The sequence below is a fragment of the Cutaneotrichosporon oleaginosum genome, assembly GCF_008065305.1.
Source record: "Cutaneotrichosporon oleaginosum strain ATCC 20508 chromosome Unknown ATCC20508_contig02, whole genome shotgun sequence".
Classification (NCBI taxonomy): Eukaryota; Fungi; Basidiomycota; class Tremellomycetes; order Trichosporonales; family Trichosporonaceae; genus Cutaneotrichosporon; species Cutaneotrichosporon oleaginosum.
In genome coordinates, this window is record NW_027072171.1 from 409,311 (window position 1) to 428,355 (window position 19,045).

The 19,045-nt window shown below is 61.3% G+C and overlaps 12 protein-coding genes across 12 annotated transcripts; 8 read left to right on the forward strand and 4 right to left on the reverse strand.

Annotated features, from left to right (window-relative positions):
• Positions 1-3: 3 nt before the first annotated feature.
• On the forward strand, positions 4-1,552 carry COLE_01859 (uncharacterized protein; the record flags this gene model as incomplete). The annotated part of the gene is made up of 5 exons (XM_018423205.2): positions 4-160; positions 192-652; positions 687-794; positions 831-1,199; positions 1,247-1,552. 5 exons carry the CDS (start codon positions 4-6, stop codon positions 1,550-1,552), a joined length of 1,401 nt encoding a protein of 466 aa, XP_018278768.1.
• Positions 1,553-2,586: 1,034 nt separating this feature from the next.
• COLE_01860 (uncharacterized protein) lies at positions 2,587-3,406 on the forward strand (the record flags this gene model as incomplete). Its single annotated transcript, XM_018420365.1, has 3 exons — positions 2,587-2,724; positions 2,777-2,841; positions 2,884-3,406. The coding sequence occupies 3 exons, from the start codon at positions 2,587-2,589 to the stop codon at positions 3,404-3,406; spliced, it is 726 nt and encodes a 241-aa protein (XP_018278769.1).
• Positions 3,407-3,860: 454 nt separating this feature from the next.
• COLE_01861 (uncharacterized protein) lies at positions 3,861-4,670 on the forward strand (the record flags this gene model as incomplete). Its single annotated transcript, XM_018427540.2, has 1 exon — positions 3,861-4,670. The coding sequence occupies one exon, from the start codon at positions 3,861-3,863 to the stop codon at positions 4,668-4,670; it is 810 nt and encodes a 269-aa protein (XP_018278770.1).
• Positions 4,671-4,734: 64 nt separating this feature from the next.
• On the forward strand, positions 4,735-6,487 carry COLE_01862 (uncharacterized protein; the record flags this gene model as incomplete). The annotated part of the gene is made up of 6 exons (XM_018423206.2): positions 4,735-4,853; positions 4,889-4,995; positions 5,029-5,559; positions 5,592-5,837; positions 5,876-6,015; positions 6,050-6,487. The coding sequence occupies 6 exons, from the start codon at positions 4,735-4,737 to the stop codon at positions 6,485-6,487; spliced, it is 1,581 nt and encodes a 526-aa protein (XP_018278771.1).
• A 238-nt stretch (positions 6,488-6,725) lies between these two features.
• COLE_01863 (uncharacterized protein) lies at positions 6,726-8,104 on the reverse strand (the record flags this gene model as incomplete). The annotated part of the gene is made up of 2 exons (XM_018420842.2): positions 6,726-7,136; positions 7,202-8,104. 2 exons carry the CDS (start codon positions 8,102-8,104, stop codon positions 6,726-6,728), a joined length of 1,314 nt encoding a protein of 437 aa, XP_018278772.1.
• A 794-nt stretch (positions 8,105-8,898) lies between these two features.
• On the forward strand, positions 8,899-9,242 carry COLE_01864 (uncharacterized protein; the record flags this gene model as incomplete). The annotated part of the gene is made up of 3 exons (XM_018423207.2): positions 8,899-8,958; positions 8,993-9,037; positions 9,117-9,242. The coding sequence occupies 3 exons, from the start codon at positions 8,899-8,901 to the stop codon at positions 9,240-9,242; spliced, it is 231 nt and encodes a 76-aa protein (XP_018278773.1).
• A 222-nt stretch (positions 9,243-9,464) lies between these two features.
• Positions 9,465-10,630, reverse strand: COLE_01865 (uncharacterized protein; the record flags this gene model as incomplete). The annotated part of the gene is made up of 2 exons (XM_018426010.2): positions 9,465-10,341; positions 10,374-10,630. 2 exons carry the CDS (start codon positions 10,628-10,630, stop codon positions 9,465-9,467), a joined length of 1,134 nt encoding a protein of 377 aa, XP_018278774.1.
• A 399-nt stretch (positions 10,631-11,029) lies between these two features.
• On the forward strand, positions 11,030-11,613 carry COLE_01866 (uncharacterized protein; the record flags this gene model as incomplete). Its single annotated transcript, XM_065626174.1, has 2 exons — positions 11,030-11,140; positions 11,173-11,613. 2 exons carry the CDS (start codon positions 11,030-11,032, stop codon positions 11,611-11,613), a joined length of 552 nt encoding a protein of 183 aa, XP_065482443.1.
• Positions 11,614-12,025: 412 nt separating this feature from the next.
• COLE_01867 (uncharacterized protein) lies at positions 12,026-12,920 on the reverse strand (the record flags this gene model as incomplete). The annotated part of the gene is made up of 4 exons (XM_018423208.2): positions 12,026-12,189; positions 12,242-12,318; positions 12,379-12,588; positions 12,721-12,920. The coding sequence occupies 4 exons, from the start codon at positions 12,918-12,920 to the stop codon at positions 12,026-12,028; spliced, it is 651 nt and encodes a 216-aa protein (XP_018278776.1).
• A 276-nt stretch (positions 12,921-13,196) lies between these two features.
• Positions 13,197-14,174, reverse strand: COLE_01868 (uncharacterized protein; the record flags this gene model as incomplete). Its single annotated transcript, XM_018423209.2, has 1 exon — positions 13,197-14,174. The coding sequence occupies one exon, from the start codon at positions 14,172-14,174 to the stop codon at positions 13,197-13,199; it is 978 nt and encodes a 325-aa protein (XP_018278777.1).
• Positions 14,175-14,832: 658 nt separating this feature from the next.
• On the forward strand, positions 14,833-16,664 carry COLE_01869 (uncharacterized protein; the record flags this gene model as incomplete). The annotated part of the gene is made up of 4 exons (XM_018423210.2): positions 14,833-15,190; positions 15,255-15,283; positions 15,342-15,638; positions 15,687-16,664. 4 exons carry the CDS (start codon positions 14,833-14,835, stop codon positions 16,662-16,664), a joined length of 1,662 nt encoding a protein of 553 aa, XP_018278778.1.
• Positions 16,665-16,975: 311 nt separating this feature from the next.
• Positions 16,976-18,383, forward strand: COLE_01870 (uncharacterized protein; the record flags this gene model as incomplete). The annotated part of the gene is made up of 6 exons (XM_018425390.1): positions 16,976-17,002; positions 17,073-17,336; positions 17,369-17,425; positions 17,550-17,693; positions 17,725-18,001; positions 18,355-18,383. 6 exons carry the CDS (start codon positions 16,976-16,978, stop codon positions 18,381-18,383), a joined length of 798 nt encoding a protein of 265 aa, XP_018278779.1.
• Positions 18,384-19,045: the final 662 nt, after the last annotated feature.

Here is a 19,045-nt window from a genome sequence, read left to right on the forward strand (position 1 = left end):
ACCATGCTCTTGAGAGCCCGCACCGCTCTGCGCGTGCCGCGCTATGCGCGCGCCGCGTCCTCCTCCTCTTCGCCGTCGCCCAAGATCTGCGCCGTCCCATTCCGCCTCAAGCCCAATGCCGCGAAGGAGGCCATGCTCCCCATGTCTCTCATGCTGTCTGGTATGTGGCGACCCGCGCACGCTGACGCTAGGCAAGCCGGGCAATTTGCTGTACGGGCTGGCGCTGCGTTTCTTCGGCTCGGGGCTTGAGCCGATGGGCCGCGAGATGGGGCTCGGGAGCTCCGTCGAGATGCAGAGCATCGCGGCCGCGTACTGGCCCGTGTGGAGGTGGGACATGATGGCCGAGGGGCCGTGGACGCCTGCGCACGGAGGCGAGGAGAGTCCCGCATGGATGACCGTACGCGAGGCGTACATCCCCGGTAACCCGTACGCCCCGCTGTCCTACCTCTCCTTCTCGATCCCACCGCTCGAGGACGACTTGCCGGCTTACAACCCCGGGCGGGATCTGAACCAGCTCCGCGACATGGACATCGTGCCGGTCGACTTCACAGTGAACCCCTTTGCGACGCTGGAGAAGCTGAAGGATGTGATCAAGCGCCAGCGCAATATGGGAGGCATGAAGGTGGACCCGGACAAGTGGAAGGAGTCGCTTGTGAGCTGCGACTTTGGTTGCACGCTGACATTAGCTTGCAGCCTACCCTATCTACTTCCCCATCTACATCGCCGAGTATGTGATCAACAGCGGGGATAACAAGCGGTCGTTCCAGCTCATCATGGACGCGCACTCGGAAGACGTGAGTGTGGAGAGTGCGCATTGTCGCTGACTCGAGACGGGCAAGTGCCGCGTGTCGGTCCCCAACCCACCCGAGGTGTGGTTGAAGGGTGCCCCGCCGAAGAACTACTTTGTGAACCCCGCTCCGTCGATGCCGACCATGACGCTCATACTCGGCGCGGCACCAGCTCAGCCCTTCCAGCAGTCGCCCGCTGAGGTGGCGCGGATAAACTACGACCAGTGGATCTCCCCCAAGCCTGAGAGCAAGAATGAGATTCGCTCCTCGCCGACGCTTTCCGTGTCGCGCGACTCGTCGATTGACTGGGACGACCCGCGCATCCAGGCGTGGAACAGTGTCGAGCGCGAGGAGAACGCCGAGTACATCGAGGCGGCGTTTGAGGTGCAGAAGAACTTTGCAGCTATCAGCGTGAGTTCTCCGTCTACTTTTTCCCCCGAGTTGCAACTGACAATCAGAACATGGCGCACGCGAGCGAGCAGCTGGGCGAAGGGGCCAATCTCAAGGAAATTGACTTCAGGTTGACTTCTTGGGAGGATGGCAAAACGACAACTGCGAGCGGAAGCATGTCGGACATGAAGGCGTCGCTGGAGGAAAGTCTCGCCAAGTCGACGGCCGAGCTGGCCCAGCTCAAGCCCCAGTGGTTGCAGGAGTTAGAAAAAAGCAAGAAAGAGGGGTCCGCAGCAGAGACAGCTGAGGTGGGGCAGGGTGAAGGTGAGAAGGTTGATGGCGATTCAACACCAGCGGAGAAGAAGGATATGTAGCACAGTAGACAGCATGCACACCCATCATATTGTGACCCGCGAAACGACCGCGTTTCATCCAAGGGATACTGGTGTCCATGTGCAATTGGAGTGAAATTGCCAAAAGATAATCTCACCACTGTGAGTCGAACACAGGACCTGCGGATGTATTAACTCTCTGTCGAGAGGCGAGGTATCAGATTACAGTCCGACGCTCTACCAACTGAGCTATGGTGAGGTGGAAGGTTATTAGCAGAACGATTTGCTGCCGCGGCTATGTTTCCCTTGCCAAAAACCGACGGAGAAAGTCGGCGTTTGAGGGATGGCACCCCTTGGAGGAGTGACGCCTGCCGAAGTTTCGCGTGTGGTGCAAGTGATGGCAGGATTTCAGGGTCTCCGCCTCCGCAGACGGGCTTCCTCTGATGGTGCACCCTGTGGTCTGCGCGCCCTGCCTGCAAAAATCGCCACCCTGGGAGGCCATGGGAGAGGCAGGCCAGGCCGGAGCCACCCTTGAAAGAGCTGTGCACCTTGCTCCTTCTCCCTCCTCGCGCTCCTCGCGCTCCTCGGCCCTGTCGTCACCGCAGACTGCAATCCTGTCCCCGTCCCTCCATCCTCCTGGGATTAGCACTGACCCTTGCTTCCATCCACCCGTTCACCCAACATACACACTCGTACACTCGGCCTCGTCGACCACTCGTCCCTCCTCGCCATCAATCTCCTCTCCATCTTCATCCTCTTTACTCTCATTCTCCATCTACATCCTCCTCTGTACAAATACGGCGCCCACCTCCCTCTCTCACCGCCAACTCCACCTCGCCCATTTTGCGCGCGACTCTTTCCTCTCCTTCCCTCCCAACCCCACCACTCAAACCACCCCCGCCCGGATCTCCCCCTCCAACAAACCCCCTCCCTCCCTCTCTCCATTTCGTCCAACGCGTTCGCCGCCTCTACCTCTTGTCACGCTACGGCCCGCGCTCCCGCTCGTCTTTCTTCTCCCCTCTCATCCCACTTGACCCCTCCCATCGCTCCTCGCCCCTCTCGCATCTCTAAACATCATGCGCTCCGCCGTTCTCCTTGCTGCCGCCGCATATGCCATTGGCGCGCGCGCCCAGGCAAATGACCTCTCAGAGACCAACAACGTCACCTCCATCGAGGGGACCTGGTCCAGTAACCCCGCGGTTTCCACCGGCGGCGTGAGTTGCCATCTCGTTGCGCCCGACATTGACACATTACTGACCGCGACAGGACTTCTGCACTCCCTCCGCGAACAAGTTCAACCCGCCTGTCAATACTGGCATCTCGTACTCCTTGTATGTTTCCACCATCCTCTGATTACACCCGCTGACAGGCAGCACCGACGACGGGTACTTTGAGGAAGCGCAGTACCAGTTTGACTCGAATGGAGCCAAGCCCGAGTGCATCGCTGCCAAGCTCATCTTCCAGCACGGAAAGTACGAGTTCCAGGGCGATTCTATTGTGCTGCACCCCTTTGAATCAGACGGACGTATCCAGGTTCAGAATGCGTGTGCCGCCGTCACGACCAACGTGTACTACTATGCCGAGACTGTTACCTTCAAGGACTGGGGCATCACAATCGACCAGAGCACGGCCAACTACAAGCTCCAGTTGAACGCCTTTGACGGCCGCAAGATGTCGCCCCTTTTCCTCATCGCTCGCCCGCCCAACATGCTCCCCACAGAGGTGCTGTACGGTACCAACGAGTCGGGCCAGGTCCTCTCGCGCAAGCGTAGCCCCGTCATGGAGCAGCTCCAGAAGCGGTACTCGGGCGCCTCGTCGTACTCGACGCCCTCCCTCGTCGCTGGTTTCAGCGGAACGCTTGCTGCCGTCGTTGCCTTTAGCCTGGCGCTGTTCTAAGTGCTGTAGTAGTACTGTGCGGCTCACGACCGCGTCGTTGAGCTAGGGCACTTGAGAGGGCTCGCCACGGCCTGGCGTCGAGCACTACTCCCTCCCCCACCCATCCTCACAACATTCTCCCCTCCCGGCGCCCCCGGTGTCACGGACATTAGACTTGATGGCCTGCGCTCGTACACTCTGCAGCTGTAGGCCATGGATACCCGCACTCATCCGTTACACTGTTAGTGATGCATGGGCGTTTACACAACGGGGGTGCTGGCGGGTGCAGATTTCTTGTAAGCAGTCGCCTCCAGTGCATTGGCTTGACCAGACGGTCGTAGCTAGAACCTGATGGGGGTGGATGCATCCTTCATGGCCTTGGGGTGCTCCTGCTGGACTGCTGGCCTGTTGTTGATGTGATGATAAGAGGCTTTGAGCCGCACGGTGAGGCGCTTCTAGGCACGCAAACATCGTCATGCAGCTTGTTGACAATTCCGTCCGTCGTCCACTTCGCCTTCCTTTGCATTTCTCACTCGCACTCGCCATCCCCTCATCCCCGCCAACCCCTAGGTCGAGGCTCATTAACATCGCACAGCTTAAGCGTCCTACTACGACAGGCGCTCAGCTAGCTCTTCCCGCTTTCTCACCCTCGTTTCCCAACAATGTCGAGCGGAGCGGGCTCGCCCGCCTCCGACGGCTCCGACTTCCGACCACCGAGCGACGACGCCGAGACGGACGACTACGTCGACGAAGGCGCGATGGAAGTCGACGAGCCCGCCTCCGCCGCCTCCTCAGACGAGGAAGACGGGGACGACTTCGTCCCTGCTCGCCGCGGTCGCGGCCGTGGCCGCGGCGTAGCGAGAGGCGCAACCCGCACCCCAAGAGGGCGAGGGACGGGTACGCGTGTTGCGCGCAAAAACGGCGGCGTGGCATTTACGACGGGGACGCCGAAGCGCGCGCCAAGCGAAGCGTTTGGGCCGTCCACGATCGCGGCCGTCGCCGAGAGCGACTTGATGGGCATGCCGCCCGCGTACCGCGAGTTCCTACTCGCGTCGTCCGTCGTCATGGTCAAAGGGCCGGACTGGAAGAAGGAGTATTATCCGAATACGGGGGGGACGCGCGTGCCGATCTTCCCCCTTGGTCCGTTGACGCCGTTCGTGACGCGCCTAAAAAGCCCGCCGAACATGCCGGGGAAGGAGGGGCGGATGGGCGAGCTCGAGGTCGTGCTCGATCAAGAGAGGGGGGCGGCGCGCACCGAGGCGCGCAGGCTTGCGAGCCGCGATAAGGCTAAGCGCTTCGGCTTGCTTGAGCCGTGGCAGGTGTGGGAGGGCGAGGGGTGGTGGCCGGAGATGGCGGCCGGCGGGGCCGGCGGAGCGGGCCCGACGGAGGGCTGGTGCTGGCGCAGCGAGGTGCGGCTCGGTCTTGATGGAGTCGGGCGAGGGTGGACGCAGAACGTCGTCGCGGCTACGTGAGTCCATGCTGTGTAGTCGCAGCTGACATCAGGTCGGGCCAGACCTTCCTCCGGGAAACAAAGGACGTTGTGCTCAACGTCGGAGCGCATAACGCGCTGAAGCGCGTCGAACTGCCACTATTCGCGTCTACGCCAATACGTGAGCCCATACACTTGCCTAGCTGACCCGCAGGGAACGTGTCAGAGTCTTCGACAGGCTTTGTGTTCAACGCCGGCGGGCCGGTATGGGGCCTGGACTGGTGCCCATATCCGGAGCGCCTGGCGGCCGAGCGCGGCTGGCCGCTCTACCTCGCCGTCAGTACACTGCCGCAGGACGCGGCAATTGGCAGTCGCTGCGCACCAGAAACGCCCGGTGCTATCCAGATCTGGTCTGTTCCCGCGGCTGGGGACTCGACGCCGACATGCGAGGTCGTGCTGTGCTTCGAGGGGGGGCCAGCAACCGAAGTAAAGTGGATGCCGCTGGGCGCATGGGACGAACCAGACACGGCGAGCCCGAAGCTTGGCATCGTCGCTGCCGTGCAGCTTGACGGTAATGTGGGCTTCTACTCCGTCCCGGAGCCACAAGCTCTGCGCGCAGAGGTCGGAGCCGAGGGACCGATCTACATCCAAACCACCGCGCTACTCAAGATCAGTGTTCCCGACGCCAGCGTGACATGTACGGACTGGTTGAGCGGCTCTCGTCTCGTGACTGGCCTCTCAAATGGTGAGGCGTCGACTATCATTTCCTGACTGCAGGCACCATCGCGGTCTGGGAGGTCGACCTCACAAACCCGGAGCCACCTCTGCCTTCGAGCATAACGACTATAGGCCTCGGCCCAGTCCGCTCGCTCGCGGCCGGACGCGTACCCCCGACAACGTCGAACGGCGAATACGACTACACTGGTGACTCGGTGTACGTAGTGTCCGCGACGTGGGAGGGGACGATTAGCCTTACCGACTTGCGCGACCCGGCGGGCACTCTGGAGGTCAATCGATCACGCCGTGAGCTAACTGAGGCTGAGGCTTTTGGCTCACACTAGTCCCCGTAATGGCGGTTGCGTGGTCATCACAAGCTGCGACACCGCTCTACGCCGACGTCGACTACATGATCACAGCGTCGCAGCTGCGCAACGACGGACCGAGCACGCATCTGATGGCCCCACACCGCGGCCCAGTCTGGGTAGATCTGACATCGTTGACATAGCTGACAACAGTCCATCGCGACATCAGACTACCACCTGATGGTCGCCTCGGCGGCCTCAGACGGCGCGCTCATCCTCTCCTCCTTCGCACTAGGCTTCTACCGCCGCAAGCTCGCCGGACTCCTCTATTACCGCCTGTACGAGCTGGACTGGGACGAGGTGTCGGGCGAGTACCGTATGGTGGACGACTTCAAGCCCGAAACGAGCGGCATCGAGGAGGCGATCAAGCATGCAGGGAAGAAGAAGAGCTCGGCCAAGGACGCACAAATGTGGGCGCCGGAGAAGGGGGACGTGCAGACCATCAAGACGGCAGCTTGGAACCGCAATGTGGGCATCCATCGCGCGGTGTGGCACACTGGTGCTGGAATCGGAAACGCAGGCTGGCTCGCGAGTGGCGGCTACAGCGGGATTGTGCGCGTCGAGGTGATCACGGCACGACTGCTGCGGTAGGCTGTTAATGAAGCAAGTTTTGCGCGGGCAGAGGCGTAGCCAGACCGAGATGCATTGTATTGAGCTTTACAAGAGCCCGATGGATGACGATAAAGATAGTTGAGCACTGAATGAGCACTGAGGAGCATTCCCTTGCTGCCATTTCTCTGTCCGCTACGCCGCCCGCTCTGAGATCCGACAATGCATGTAGTCTACAATTAGGCCCGAGCCCGTCTAACCATGATACAACGCAGCCCCTCTAATAGCTCTTGGGGAGGTTGAGCACGCGCTCCGAGATGTAGTTCATGATCATCTCGCGCGAGATGGGCGCGAGGCGTGGCACCCAGCTTTCACGGAAGTACCGCTCGACGTCGAACTCGGCGGCAAAGCCCATGCCGCCCATGCTGAGGATGGCGCGCTGGCACGCGTTGTAGCCCGCCTCGGCGCCGAGGTACTTTGCGCTGTTAGCGGCGGCGCCGACGGCCTCGAACGACACGGACCCCGGCTCGCGCTGCAGCTTGTCGTAGATGTTTGCGGCGTGGTACACGGACAGCGCGGCGGCGTGGAGCTGCATGTACGCGTCTGCGAGGGGGTGTGCGACACCCTGGTTCTGCCCGATGGGCCGGCCGAAGACGATGCGCTCGCCGGCGTACTTGGCAGCCTTCTTGAGCTGGGGATTAGTGGGGGTTCGGAGTGCGGAGAAGGAGAAGAAGAAGGAGAAGGAGGGTGACTCACCGCAGCGTAACCAATGCCAAGCGCCTCGGCACCGATGAGCACACGCTCAGAGTTCATGCCGTGGAGGACGATCTTGAAGCCCTTGCCGATGTTGGCGTCGCCGCCGATGACGCTTCCGCTGGGAACGATGTAGTTGTCGAACCAGATCTCGTTCGAGTCGACGGCATTGCCGCCCATCTTCTTGATGGCGCGCATCTCGAGACCCTTCTGGTTCTTGTCGACGGGGATGGCGAACAGCGTGAGGCCCTCGCTCTTCTTGACGCACTCCTCGAGCGGCTTGGTGCGCGCAAGCAGCATCATGACATGCGCGTTCTGCGCGCACGTGATCCACGTCTTCTGCCCGTTGATGGCCCACGTGCCGTCCTCGCGCCGCGTCGCCGTCGTCTTGAGCTCGAGGGTGTTGAGGCCGACATTCGGCTCGGTCACACCAAAGCAGGTGCGGTACTCGCCGCCGACGATCTTGGGGATGAGGTCAGAACGCTGCTCGTCCGTGCCGAAAATGCCCAGCGGCTGGGTAGCGTACACGTTGCCGTGCGTGCTCTGCGCACCGGGGAAGCCGGCGCCGCTCTCCGTGATCGTCTGCATCATAACCGCGGCTTCAGCGAGGCCGAGGCCCGAGCCGCCGAAGCGCTCGGGCAGCGCGACACCAAGCCACCCGCCGTCGGCGATCGCCTTGTGGAACTCGAAGGGGAACTCGTGCGACACATCCCGCTCGCGCCAGTACGCGTCGGGGAAGTTGGCGCACACGGCCTTGACGCCTTCGCGGACCTCGCGCTGCGACTCGGACAGGATCGTCATGTCCATGAGCTCGTCGGAGCGGCGGATGGCCGAGGCGGAGAACCCGCGCGTCGCGAGCGGCACGGCGCGTCGTGGGAGCGTGCGAAGGAGAAGGCGGGACTGCATGTTGAGGATGAGGATGAGGATGAGATGTGAAGAGGCGATGGCGGGCGGAGAGTCTTATACCTACAACGTACTTGTCATGTACGGGTGGGCGGGAGTTGGGCCGAACCCCGAACGCCGGGATGCCGGTCACCGTGGCAGTCGATGAACGGCGTTGAGCGGCGAAGTGGATAACAACTGCAAGATACATTGAGGTACCAGATGCAGGATGCATCTACTTGCTCTAGATGCACCTGCTACTGCACAATGTCACCACACCCGCTCTCGTGATCGCAGTCGGCGTCGAAAATCACTGGCCTGCATCAGCCAGAAATCAACGGTGGAGCGGGGTCCCCACACTGCTGGCGAGGATGCCGAACCCCGAGCCCACTCTGTACTCGCCTGCACGGCCGTGGATTACGGCCGCGCAGCCGCAGTCGCCTGAGCAAGCCACGAGGACGCGTATCGGAGCAGACCGGCGTCACGCGTCGGGACGTCCGACGCTCGACATCCCATCCTGGCTGACGGTGTTCTCGGAGTGGATGGAGGCGATGACGGGCGGCCAGTCGCAGCAGCTGACTGCTCAACGGCTCGGGGAGCGGCGTTCGCTGTTTCGGAGTTGCGCATGTCCAGACCACCAGCGTCAGCGGTCGCACGGAGACTGGCGGAGTGGACGCGCGGATGTGCTTGTGCAGACGTCGTGTGAGGCGGATATCCCGTCCGGAAGTACAGTCACTGCAGAGCGGAAGCAATTCCGTCTCTGAACCAAACACGTCTACACCTCGCTCTCATCACGACAAGACCAATAACACCTCGCAATGGAGAACCCACACGAGTCAGAACAGAACGTCCTCCTCGAGCGCATTATCCGCAACGTCGTGGGTTTCGCTGATTCCTCGCCACTGACAGCAGGACAAGTGCGACGAGGCTTTCCAGGAGCTCAATACGTGTATCCGGGTAGGTCTAGAGGGTGGTGCTGCGGTCGACGGATAGGCGCCTTGCGCCAAGAAGACGCCCAAGAGCTCGCTGACGCCAGGAAATTATCGAGTCGTCGCTCGTCGTGCGTGCTGCGGCTGAGTTGAGCGTAAACTACGAGGCGAACACGGCGCATTATCTCCAGAACGTCAAGGCGATGCGCGAGCCCAAGGCGTCCAACTCGTAGTGTTCGCGCACGCTCTACATGGGGCGCTTGACCTGATAGCACTCGTGCACCTGCACTCGTGATGCTCTCATCCACCGCATCGCCCTAATTCTCGACCCACCCTCGCCATTGCAATTAATAAGCGGAAAACTCGCTCACCTCATGCCGGCGCCACTGTATGCATGTACTCTTCTCCTGTGCAATGACTATGACGTGTTGATCTACGCACACTCCTACGCTCACTCAGAGCTCATCGCGAGCAGTCTCCTCGCGCACTGCGCTCGGCCCCGCTCCCATCTCAACCGTATCAAACACGTACTCGGCGACGTTCACGAACGGCGCGCTGCCAGGACTGTACACCTGGTTCTGGAGCCACTCGGGGTGGCTAATGCCGTCGATCCACCCCTGCGGCTCGATAGCCATGCACCCGAACCGCTCGACCTTGCCGAGCTGCGTGCTCGCACTCCCGTCGCTCATGCTGCAGCTGTACACCTGGATCGCGGGCTGGTTTGTGCGCACGCGCATGCGGATCCCTGTCGCCGCGCTGCGCCACTCGAGCTGCTCGGTGACCTCGAGGGGACTGGGGCGGTCGAAGAGAAAGCAGTGGTCGAGGCCAGCAGGGAGGGCCTGCGAGACAGCGGACGGCGCGGTGAAGTTCAGGGGGTGGCGCTCGTTGCCGTTAGTTCCAGCGACATAGTCGAGCTGGCCTGTAGGCACGAGGATGCCGTCGACGCCGACTACGCGGGACGCCTTGACGTGCAGCGTGTCTTGCAGGACAGTGGACGACACGTCCGAGCCGAGGTTGAAGTACGAGTGCGTGGTGAGGAGGATAGGAGTGGGGCGGTCGAGCGCGTGCGCCGTCAGCACGGTCGTGAGCTTGCCCGCGCTGAGCGAGTACTGCGCGAGCGCGAGCACGTTGCCGGGGAAGCCCTCGAAGCCGTAGTCCATAAGGCTGAAGGTGACGCTCGAGCTGTTGGCCGAGAGGACACTCCACTCGCGCGCGTCGTATCCCACACGGCCGCCGTGCAGCGTGTTCTTGCCGTCGTGCTCGTTAGTGGCGATGCGCGAGGTCACGCCGTCCACTGTGAACGTGCCATTGCGGATGCGGTTGGCGTAGCGGCTGCCGTCAGATTCACCGAGTCCACGGCTCACCCAATAACGGCGCCGTAGTAGCTAGGCGCCGCCTCGTCTGCGTAGCCCTGCGCATCGGCGTAGCCGAGGTTGACTTCGCGCCACGCGCCCCCGGCATCGGGCACGCGCAGGGACTTGAGGCGCGCGCCAAAGGGGATGAAGCTCGCCGTGATGCCGTCCGCCGCGAGAGTGTACTCCTTGAGCGCGGCGGGCGAGACTTTCTCGACGTGCTTGGCCTCGAGAAGCGGGAGGAAGGCGAGGAGCGGCGTGAGGAGCATGTTGTTAGTGCGACGAGTGAGAGAGAAAGAGGATGAGAATGCAAAGGGCGGCAGCATGTGCATGGCATGGGTGGGGAGGTGCAATTACAAGATTCCCGTTTGTGTGTACGCCGAACGGGAATGTGCCCGATTTCGGGCCGAGATATCCGCTCCGCCGGCGAGTTCTCGGCGGTATTCGATGAGCATGCCCAGACGGGCAGAGATGACTCCGTGCACTATACATTAGCAGCACGATGCATGAGCTGCTATAAGCTGCTGTTCCTCGTCGCACTGTTGGCCATCTCGTCGTTGCTCCTGGCGCACTACGGACGTTGTGTATGACACCGCGCACCCCTCCTCCGAGTGAGGTCATAGCTCCCGACCACATTCCACTCACTTCTTCACACTCACACAATGTCCATGCCCAAGATCGTGTACGGCACGGCGTGGAAGAAGGAGCGCACCGCAGACCTGGTGTATACAGCGCTTAAAGCGGGGTTCCGGGGCATTGACACCGCCTGCCAGCCAAAGGTACGCCTCCCCATGCCCTCTAACCCCAGCACTACCGCGAGGACCTCGTCGGCGTCGGCCTGCAGCGCGCGCTCGCCGACGGCCTCGTGACGCGCGACGAGCTCTACCTCCAAACGAAATATACGAGCATCGACGGGCAAGACCGCGCGCAAGCGCTGCCGTACGACCTGCGCGCCCCCGTCGGCGAGCAAGTGGCGCAGAGCGTCGCGCGCAGCCTGCAGAACTGGGGCGTGGATGCGCTCGACGCGGTTGTGCTGCACTCCCCGCTGCGTACGCGCGCCGCCACGCTCGAGGCGTACCGCGCGCTCGAGGCGTGTGTGGGCGAAGGCAAGATCGGACGGCTCGGCGTCTCGAACATTTACGATGCGGACGAGCTTGCATGGCTCATCGCGCAGGCGCAGGTGCCCGTCAGCGTCGTCCAGAACCGCTGGTACGAGGGAAACGGGTGGGACTGGCCCAGTGAGTCCGGGTAGGGCGCGCTCACGCAGTCTATGATTTGTGCCAGAAGCACGGGATTGCGTACCAGTCATTTTGGACGCTTACGGGGAGCCCGAGCCTCCTCGCGTCCGCCCCGCTGCGGGCGCTTGCGAGCAGAAAGGGGTGCACGCCTGAGCAGGCCGTGTATCGGCTGTGCCAATTGTGAGTCGGCAGTGAATCAGAGCTGAGGACAGGTGGAATATTACGCCACTGTGTGGGAGCACCAACGAGACGCATATGAAGGAGGCACTGGCCGTTGAGAGCCTGTTTGGACACGACGAGCCCGAGGTCACGGCACTGTGGAAGGCGATGCGGGGGGAGAAGTAGCCTCTCCCTCCAGGCAGAAGTAGCAGATGGAGCTGGATGCAGAGATAGTGCATAGTGTACAATGTGAAGAAATACCGCAGCCTACTCGTCGTCCAGGCCCAGTGCCAGGCCATTGCGGATGCCGACCTTGCCCCGCCGCCGCGCCTTGTCCAGGAACTGGTCGTCGTCCGAGTCGTCTGACTCGTCCCCCTCCCTCAGCTTGCCCATCATGTTGGCGAGCGACACCGGGCCGGAGGGGAGCGCGCCTGGTATCAGCATCGTGTTCGCCTACGTCCGCCGGACCGACGGTGCACTCACCGGTCTGTTGCAACCGGAACTCGAGGACCTTCGTTGAGAACTGGTCCGTTTGCCCGAGCTCCTCGAAGCCTATCAGGCTGGTGTAAGCTCGCGGCCTATGTAGCAGCCCAAGACCGTACGCCAGGCTGAGGACTCACCGGTCGACGCCCTTGCCATCCACGAAAACGTAGATGCAGGGGAGCACCTGCACACCCAGCTTGTTGACAAGGAAGGGCGTGTCGGCTACGCTGGCGCGCAGGAAGAGCGTCTGCGGGTGCTTCGGTGCGAGCTCCTCCAACCGCGCATCCATGATACGGCAACGGGGGAAGTCGGGGTGGAAGAAGTGCACGACGACCCACTTGTCTTTGCTGGGGTCAACGTTGGTGCCGGCCGCGCGCGGCGGGATGTCGTAAGGGAGGTGTGCCAGTGGCAGCGGTCCCGCCGGCTGCCAAGCAGCCTCCTCCCCTCGCTCCTCCGACACTACTGCTCCTCCGACTCACGACATGCGCTCAATGAGTTTCTTCTCGTCGCCGTACGTCACGACCTTGCCGTACTCGGTCTCGTTGATGGCCTTGAGCCGCTGCGCCTCGTTGCGCAGCGCCTGCATGCGGCGCTCGCGCTCAGCGCCCATGTCAAACTTGTCCTCGAGGCCCTCGAGGAGCTCCGAGTCCGAGATGTCGGGAGACGACTGGCGGCTCATGACGTGTTGGTGGCAAGATGGGAAGTGAGACGCGTGAAAGCGGGACGCGTCGACATTTGCGGATGGACCTCCACCGGGACGTTAGCGTTCCTGAATTCATCTCCCCAGTTTCAGCCGCTGATGAGACCGAGTACATCGATGACCAGCAGTTGAAACTTGATACAAATATGCGTGTGACATGCAGTGGTCTGGTAAATGCTATGGTCTAGTATACAATGCGACGTCTCCGCAAGAAGATTCCTGAAGGCATGCGCGAAACGTGAAGGTGGATGACGACTACTCGTCCTCGTCGTGATAGCTCGGGGCGCCCTCCCCTTCCTCTTCGTCGTCACTGGCCCCACCGATCTCGATGCCACCTCCGCCCTCCTTGTCAAACTTGTCCTTCTCCTCGCGTCGGCGCTCCTGCTTGGCCTTGAGCTTTCGGAGCAGCTTCTCGGCAGGAGTGAAGATGCCATCGGTACGCGCGCCACACGCGTAGCACTTGTTGCGCTTCTTGTAGTAGTCGAGCGCGCACTGCATGCAGAAGTAGTGCCCGCACTTTGTGACGACCGGGTCCTTGAACTCCTTCTGGCACTTGATGCAGGCGAAGGGAAGCATCTCCTCTTCCTCCTCGACCTCTTGGACCTCGGGATCGGCAGGGTCGAGCTTGTCGAGCTGCCAGCCGGCGAGGTAGTCGCCTCGGTCGTGCAAGAACTTGCACGAGTCACCGTACCCGCAAAACCCCGTGTTCTTGTACGGCGTGCAGATATCGGGCTGGTAGTCGATGAGCGTGATAGTGCGAATGTTGGCGGTCGCGCGGATAGGGCCCGTCTTCATCTTGCTGTCGCGCGACGAGCTCGTCTTGTTGATCGTGGGCAGATAGCCCTTTTGGCCGCGATAGATGCCGTCGTCGGCTTGCACGATGTCGCCGTCATCGTTGACGGTTATGCCCTTCTTCTCCAGGCTTTCAAGATCCCAGTTCGAGTCGCGCGTCGCGAACTCGTCTGCGCGCGTCACGCCCCCGTCGTCGGCTGCAAACTCGTACTCGTCCAGGCCGCCTGTTTCGCCTTCTGTCCGTCTCCTCTTGCTTCCCTGCACGAGTGGGTTGGCGATCGAGCGAGCCTTTGGGCGCACTACCGTGGTGTCGGTGGCAGACTCTTCTTCAGCAACAGGTGATGCCGAGCGTTTGCGGGACGACTTCTGAGGGCGCGTCCTGCCGGCCTTTTTGAACATAACGACGGGCTTGGTCGCTGGTGCTGCTGATGTTTCAGCCATGATGGAGAGTGATGGATGTGGATGGGGGAAGAGATTGATGATGACAGTGAGGTAATTTAGGTGCGGTGGAGGAGGCCTCTGGGTGGCAACTCGGTGGGTGATACTGATTCTGGCTGACTAAGGGCTGAATGGAAAGTATGGGTAAGACGACACGTCATTAAGCACGTGGCCGTGATCGAATGCACTGGAGAAAAACTTCCGCTATTCAATGGCAGCCAAACAGATCCCCTGGTGGAGTGGGCTAGGGGGGGGGGGGGGCATTGGGAGAGGGGGGGAAGGGCACTCCGACGCCGCCACCATCTTGCCACTCGTCGCCGTCAACAGCCCAGTCCATTCCATCCATCACCTCTCCTCCGAGGCGGGCGACTGAATCCATCCATCGCTATCAGAGGTTGACGCACGCCGCGACGCTTATCGGTGAGTGAGAGAGTGGGAGGATGAGGGTGGCAAGTCTGGTGCTGACGGTGGGTAGGCAAGGGGAACAATAACCCCGCTGTTGTGGCTCTTGCTTTCAACGTTTTCCACTCCGCCTCTTGAGTGTGACTCCGCAAACTCCGCCACCTCTTCCACTGCGTCACTGCCACTCACCACCATCCTCCTCAGAACGCCGACGCCGTTGTTTGTCTCGGGCACCAGACCTCCACCTTGAGCGTCCACCATGGATGCACTCGACACTCACTCGCAACACCAAGACCATGGCTCGGACGAGAACGCTCTCGCTGCTGCCCAGGCCGCTCAGGCAGCTGCCATCCATCTCGACCTGAACGCCCTCCAGGCCGAACCTCATCAGCATGACTTCGAGCACCACCACCTCCAGCAGCCAGACTTCAAGAGCGATGGCACTCCCCACACCGACGTCGATGTCCACGGCCTCGACATCCCCGTTGAGGGGCAGGATGACATGTCCCTCGCTGTTCAGGATGCTCACTTGAGCCTCGCTCTCGAACAACACACCCCACACCATGTCGAGACTCCTCGGGCCAGTCCATACAACCGTCCTCCCTCGATTCGCAAAGGTAAGTATCGTCTCCGTGATGGATGCGCTTCGCGTAAGCCACGAGTGTGAGCTGACATGCGCAGCATGTGATTTATGTCACCAAGCCAAGCAGGTAAGTACCTCGCAGCAACACCTTCCTTCCATCGCTTGCATGTCGCTGACTCTTGCAGAAGTGCTCCGGTGACCGTCCCAGCTGCACTCGTTGTGCCCAGGGTGGTTGGACCTGTAACTATGCTCCCCGTCAGCGCCGGAGGACTGTCCCCAAGGACCAGAAGCAGAATCTCAACCTCGACGCCCGAGGCGGCAATCCCTACTCGATGTTGGGCAAGAAGCGCAAGCTGCAGCGTGACGGCATGGGTATGGGCGACCCCATGGACGTGAGAATCGCCATGGGCATGGCCTTGGACTTTGGATTGGAGCAGGAGGACGAGGACGAGGCCTTGTTGACGCTTACCGAGGACCAGATGGTGAGTTCACCCACCACCCACCACCGGCGCCCCCCAAGCTCACTCCAGATTGACTCGATCGCCGTCGACGGCTACCTCGACGACCTTCCTCTGCAGACTTTCGTCAACAATCTTCCCTTCAACCAGCCACAGTCAACAGCCGCTACAACATTCACCTCGAGCGACTTTCCCGATGCCAACGACGCATCGTACTCGTCCGAGATGGACCAGCACACGACCTCTGCGCTTCGTGACGCCATCTTCTCGCTCAACGAGTCGTCAAACGCAGGTGTTCAGAATGATGGTCCGGTTGAAGGCCAGGACGGCACCGACCAGCAGGGCATGGAGAATCTCGATGGCCAAGGCCTCGACCCCCATCTTGCGTTGCTGGATCTCTCCCACGCCATGCCCGTCGAGGACGGCAATAACACGAGCACAGACGGCACTGGCGAGCTGAACCTCGGTAGTCTGGGCGCGCAGTACGGCTCGGGGTGTCCGCACGTCACCCTTGTCCCGCGTATCCTCGCCCTGTTGCACCAGCACCCGCTCGAGCCCAAGCCTGGATCGAACACGCCGCTCACGATGTACGTTTTCCAGCCTCTGTCGCGGGCCCTCCGCCTTTTCCACTCCATCGTCCAGTGCCAGCAATGCGTCACTTCGCCTCAGCAGACCCTGCCGCAACTGGCCCTCCTATCCCGTACAACCACCATCCTCACATACCCCGTGCCACCACCCCCTCCCAACGCGGCTGGACAGCCGTCAGCACAGCTCACTGTGCACGGCGCCCGTCTGGCTATGACAGGCATCAGCGAGGCGATCGAACAGCACATTGTGGGCGTTGTGTGGGACTCGTGGCGCGCAAGTATCCGCGAGATCTTCAACGCGTTCGAGCGCAAGGCGCAGGAGGTCATTCAGCAAAACGCCCAGCTTGCCGCCGAACAGGGCGGTCATGCTCCCCCCTCGAGCGCTGAGACGCAGCGCGCAGGCCTTATGTTCCAGGCTATGTCGCGGCTGGTGTCGGCTATGAACGAGGTCGAGCGTGACTAATGCGGCGCACTAGAGTCGGAGCATCCGAGCTCTGCATAGCATCCCAGTATCTGTATTATTAGTAGGAAGCAAACGATGAACTAGTGGACTTCCATATGTTCACAGATACCAGCGCATTGTGGGTGCGGTTGAGGAGAACGGCTGGGTGGAGTCGAGTGACGCCATGCGGCGGCATCAACAAGATGAGGTGGAGGTACCGCAACGCTGTCGCCACCACTCAACCTCTCCACCGACACTCCTTCCGACCTCCCACTTCACCTTACCTTCCTCTCCTCAGCTCATGGCTCAACGCTCAAAGCCATAATGCCACCATGGACGCGGTAAACCACATCAAGCTGGTGCGTGACTGTGAGAGCCGTAGTATTCCGCTCTCTCCCCACGTTGCTTAGGAGACCGCTGACACACCAGCGCGTCGAGCGCACCACAGCCCCTACGGTCCTTCGCGCCCTCCTCAACGCCATCTTCTTCCAGCGAAATCTTGACGCGATCGATCCCGTGACTGTCGATATCCTCGACACGCCCGTCGCGGTGGCCTCATCATTGAGCGCACCCGCTGCAGGCAGTAAGGCTGGCACACCAGTGCCTGCCGAAGTGGAGATCAGGCGCGAGATTTTGGCCAAGATTGATGAGTTCACCAAGACGTTTGTGGATACGCGAGCGGACGGCGGAGAGGTGCGGTGCTGCGCGGGTGGAGCTGACGGCAGATCGCGGTCGTCTTCTTCCAGCGCAAGAATCGGAAGGGGTGGTTTGCGGTCACTGAGGTGGGTGTTGCGCCTCTGCTTCCTGCTACCCGCCGTGAAATCATGGATCTCAAGATAACCTTGAGACACAAGGCGATCCGGCGTCGCGTGGTCGCTCTACTTTACTGCTTATCGCTGACGCCAGGCTCTCGTCCCGTGGGAGGAGCATCTCATCACCCTGACCTTCGTCACTCGCGCGACGCAGAACCCGCTGCCCAGCGCCCTCCGCCAAGTCCTCACCTTCTGCGCGAAGCATAAAGTTGGCGTCCCATCCGCGCTCGGCAGCCCAGTGAGTGCAAACGCGGCCCAACTGACGCCAGGACCAAAGCACTCTCTCGCACGAGATCATCGTCGCTCCCCCGCCCCCAGCAGAGCTCTTCAATCGGTCCGCATCCCCACATCCCGAACGCCTGCATTCACCCCGCCCGGCCGAAACGTCCGGGACGACCTCGACAACTGGTGACACGGCTGTGGCCCCCGTGCCCGTGCGGCCGGCGCTGGAGCGCCGCTCGAACTCGCCGATGACGGCCATCAGCGACGCGGGGACCAGCGCCATGGGATATCTCGGCCAAGCGAAGGACGGGTTGTTGGCCGTCGGTGCCAAGGCGGGGTGGCGGGCGCGAGGCGGGCAAAACTGAGGCAGTGGGCTCATTTCGGCGGCTGTGTTGTACTCATTCATGTAGATGTCGGTTATCGATTCAGACTGAAGTTGGGTCGGTTCTAGGCCCGTCTTCGATAGGCGGGACGAACGAGCGGAACGTACCGGCTGAGTTGCCACTTATGTCTGCAACTGACCTTCTCCTGACACGCGCTTTTGAGCGGAGCCGGTGCGAAGCTAGTGACACTGTTGGAGCATCCACGCTTCGCGATGCAAACGACGGAATGGGTGACAAATGACATCGACTCGTTGACTTCCCACAAGCGTCGGGCTGTGGCACTGCTCATCACAGCACCCGCTACAAGCTCTCCGGACAGCTGAGAGGAGGCCTACCTTCTTGTTCTTGCGCACCCACTGCCAGGCCTGAATGGCATGCGACTTGGCCTTCAGGAGGAACAACGAGTCAACTGGGGACGAGCGAGTCACCGGGAAGACTTCGTTATCGGTCCCCCTTGCTGTCATCACATCAGCCTTCATGCTCCACGCACCCGCCACCCCGATCTGACTGCCCACATGTTCACGACCATACCTCACGATACCTACATTCCTCCCCCATCCCACGCCATCATCTTACTCCTATCATCCATATCCATATGCTCTCGTCTACCCGTGCATACGGTGCACCCGCGACCGGCTCAACTCGTTTGGCTGGTTAAGGTAGAATACCCGTAGACCCGTGCGATGACGGGTCCCATTGTCTGCCTAATCCACCCCGACCGGAGTTGACCATCTTCTCGGCTGTGTTACTGATGCGGCTATCAGGACATACCCCGGGATAACTGGATCAACTGAGCGTGCGCTCACAATTGAGTTGACCTCTGTCAACGAGTTCTGCCAGATGCCATCCAAGACCCGTGTCGACGAGCATTCCACGATTATCTGATTATCACGTGGACATCCATTACATTCCCATGCCTGGACAAAGCCTCTTCAGCCCTCTTCCAGCACCTGTGTCATCGCCTGACAAAATCTGATCCAGATAC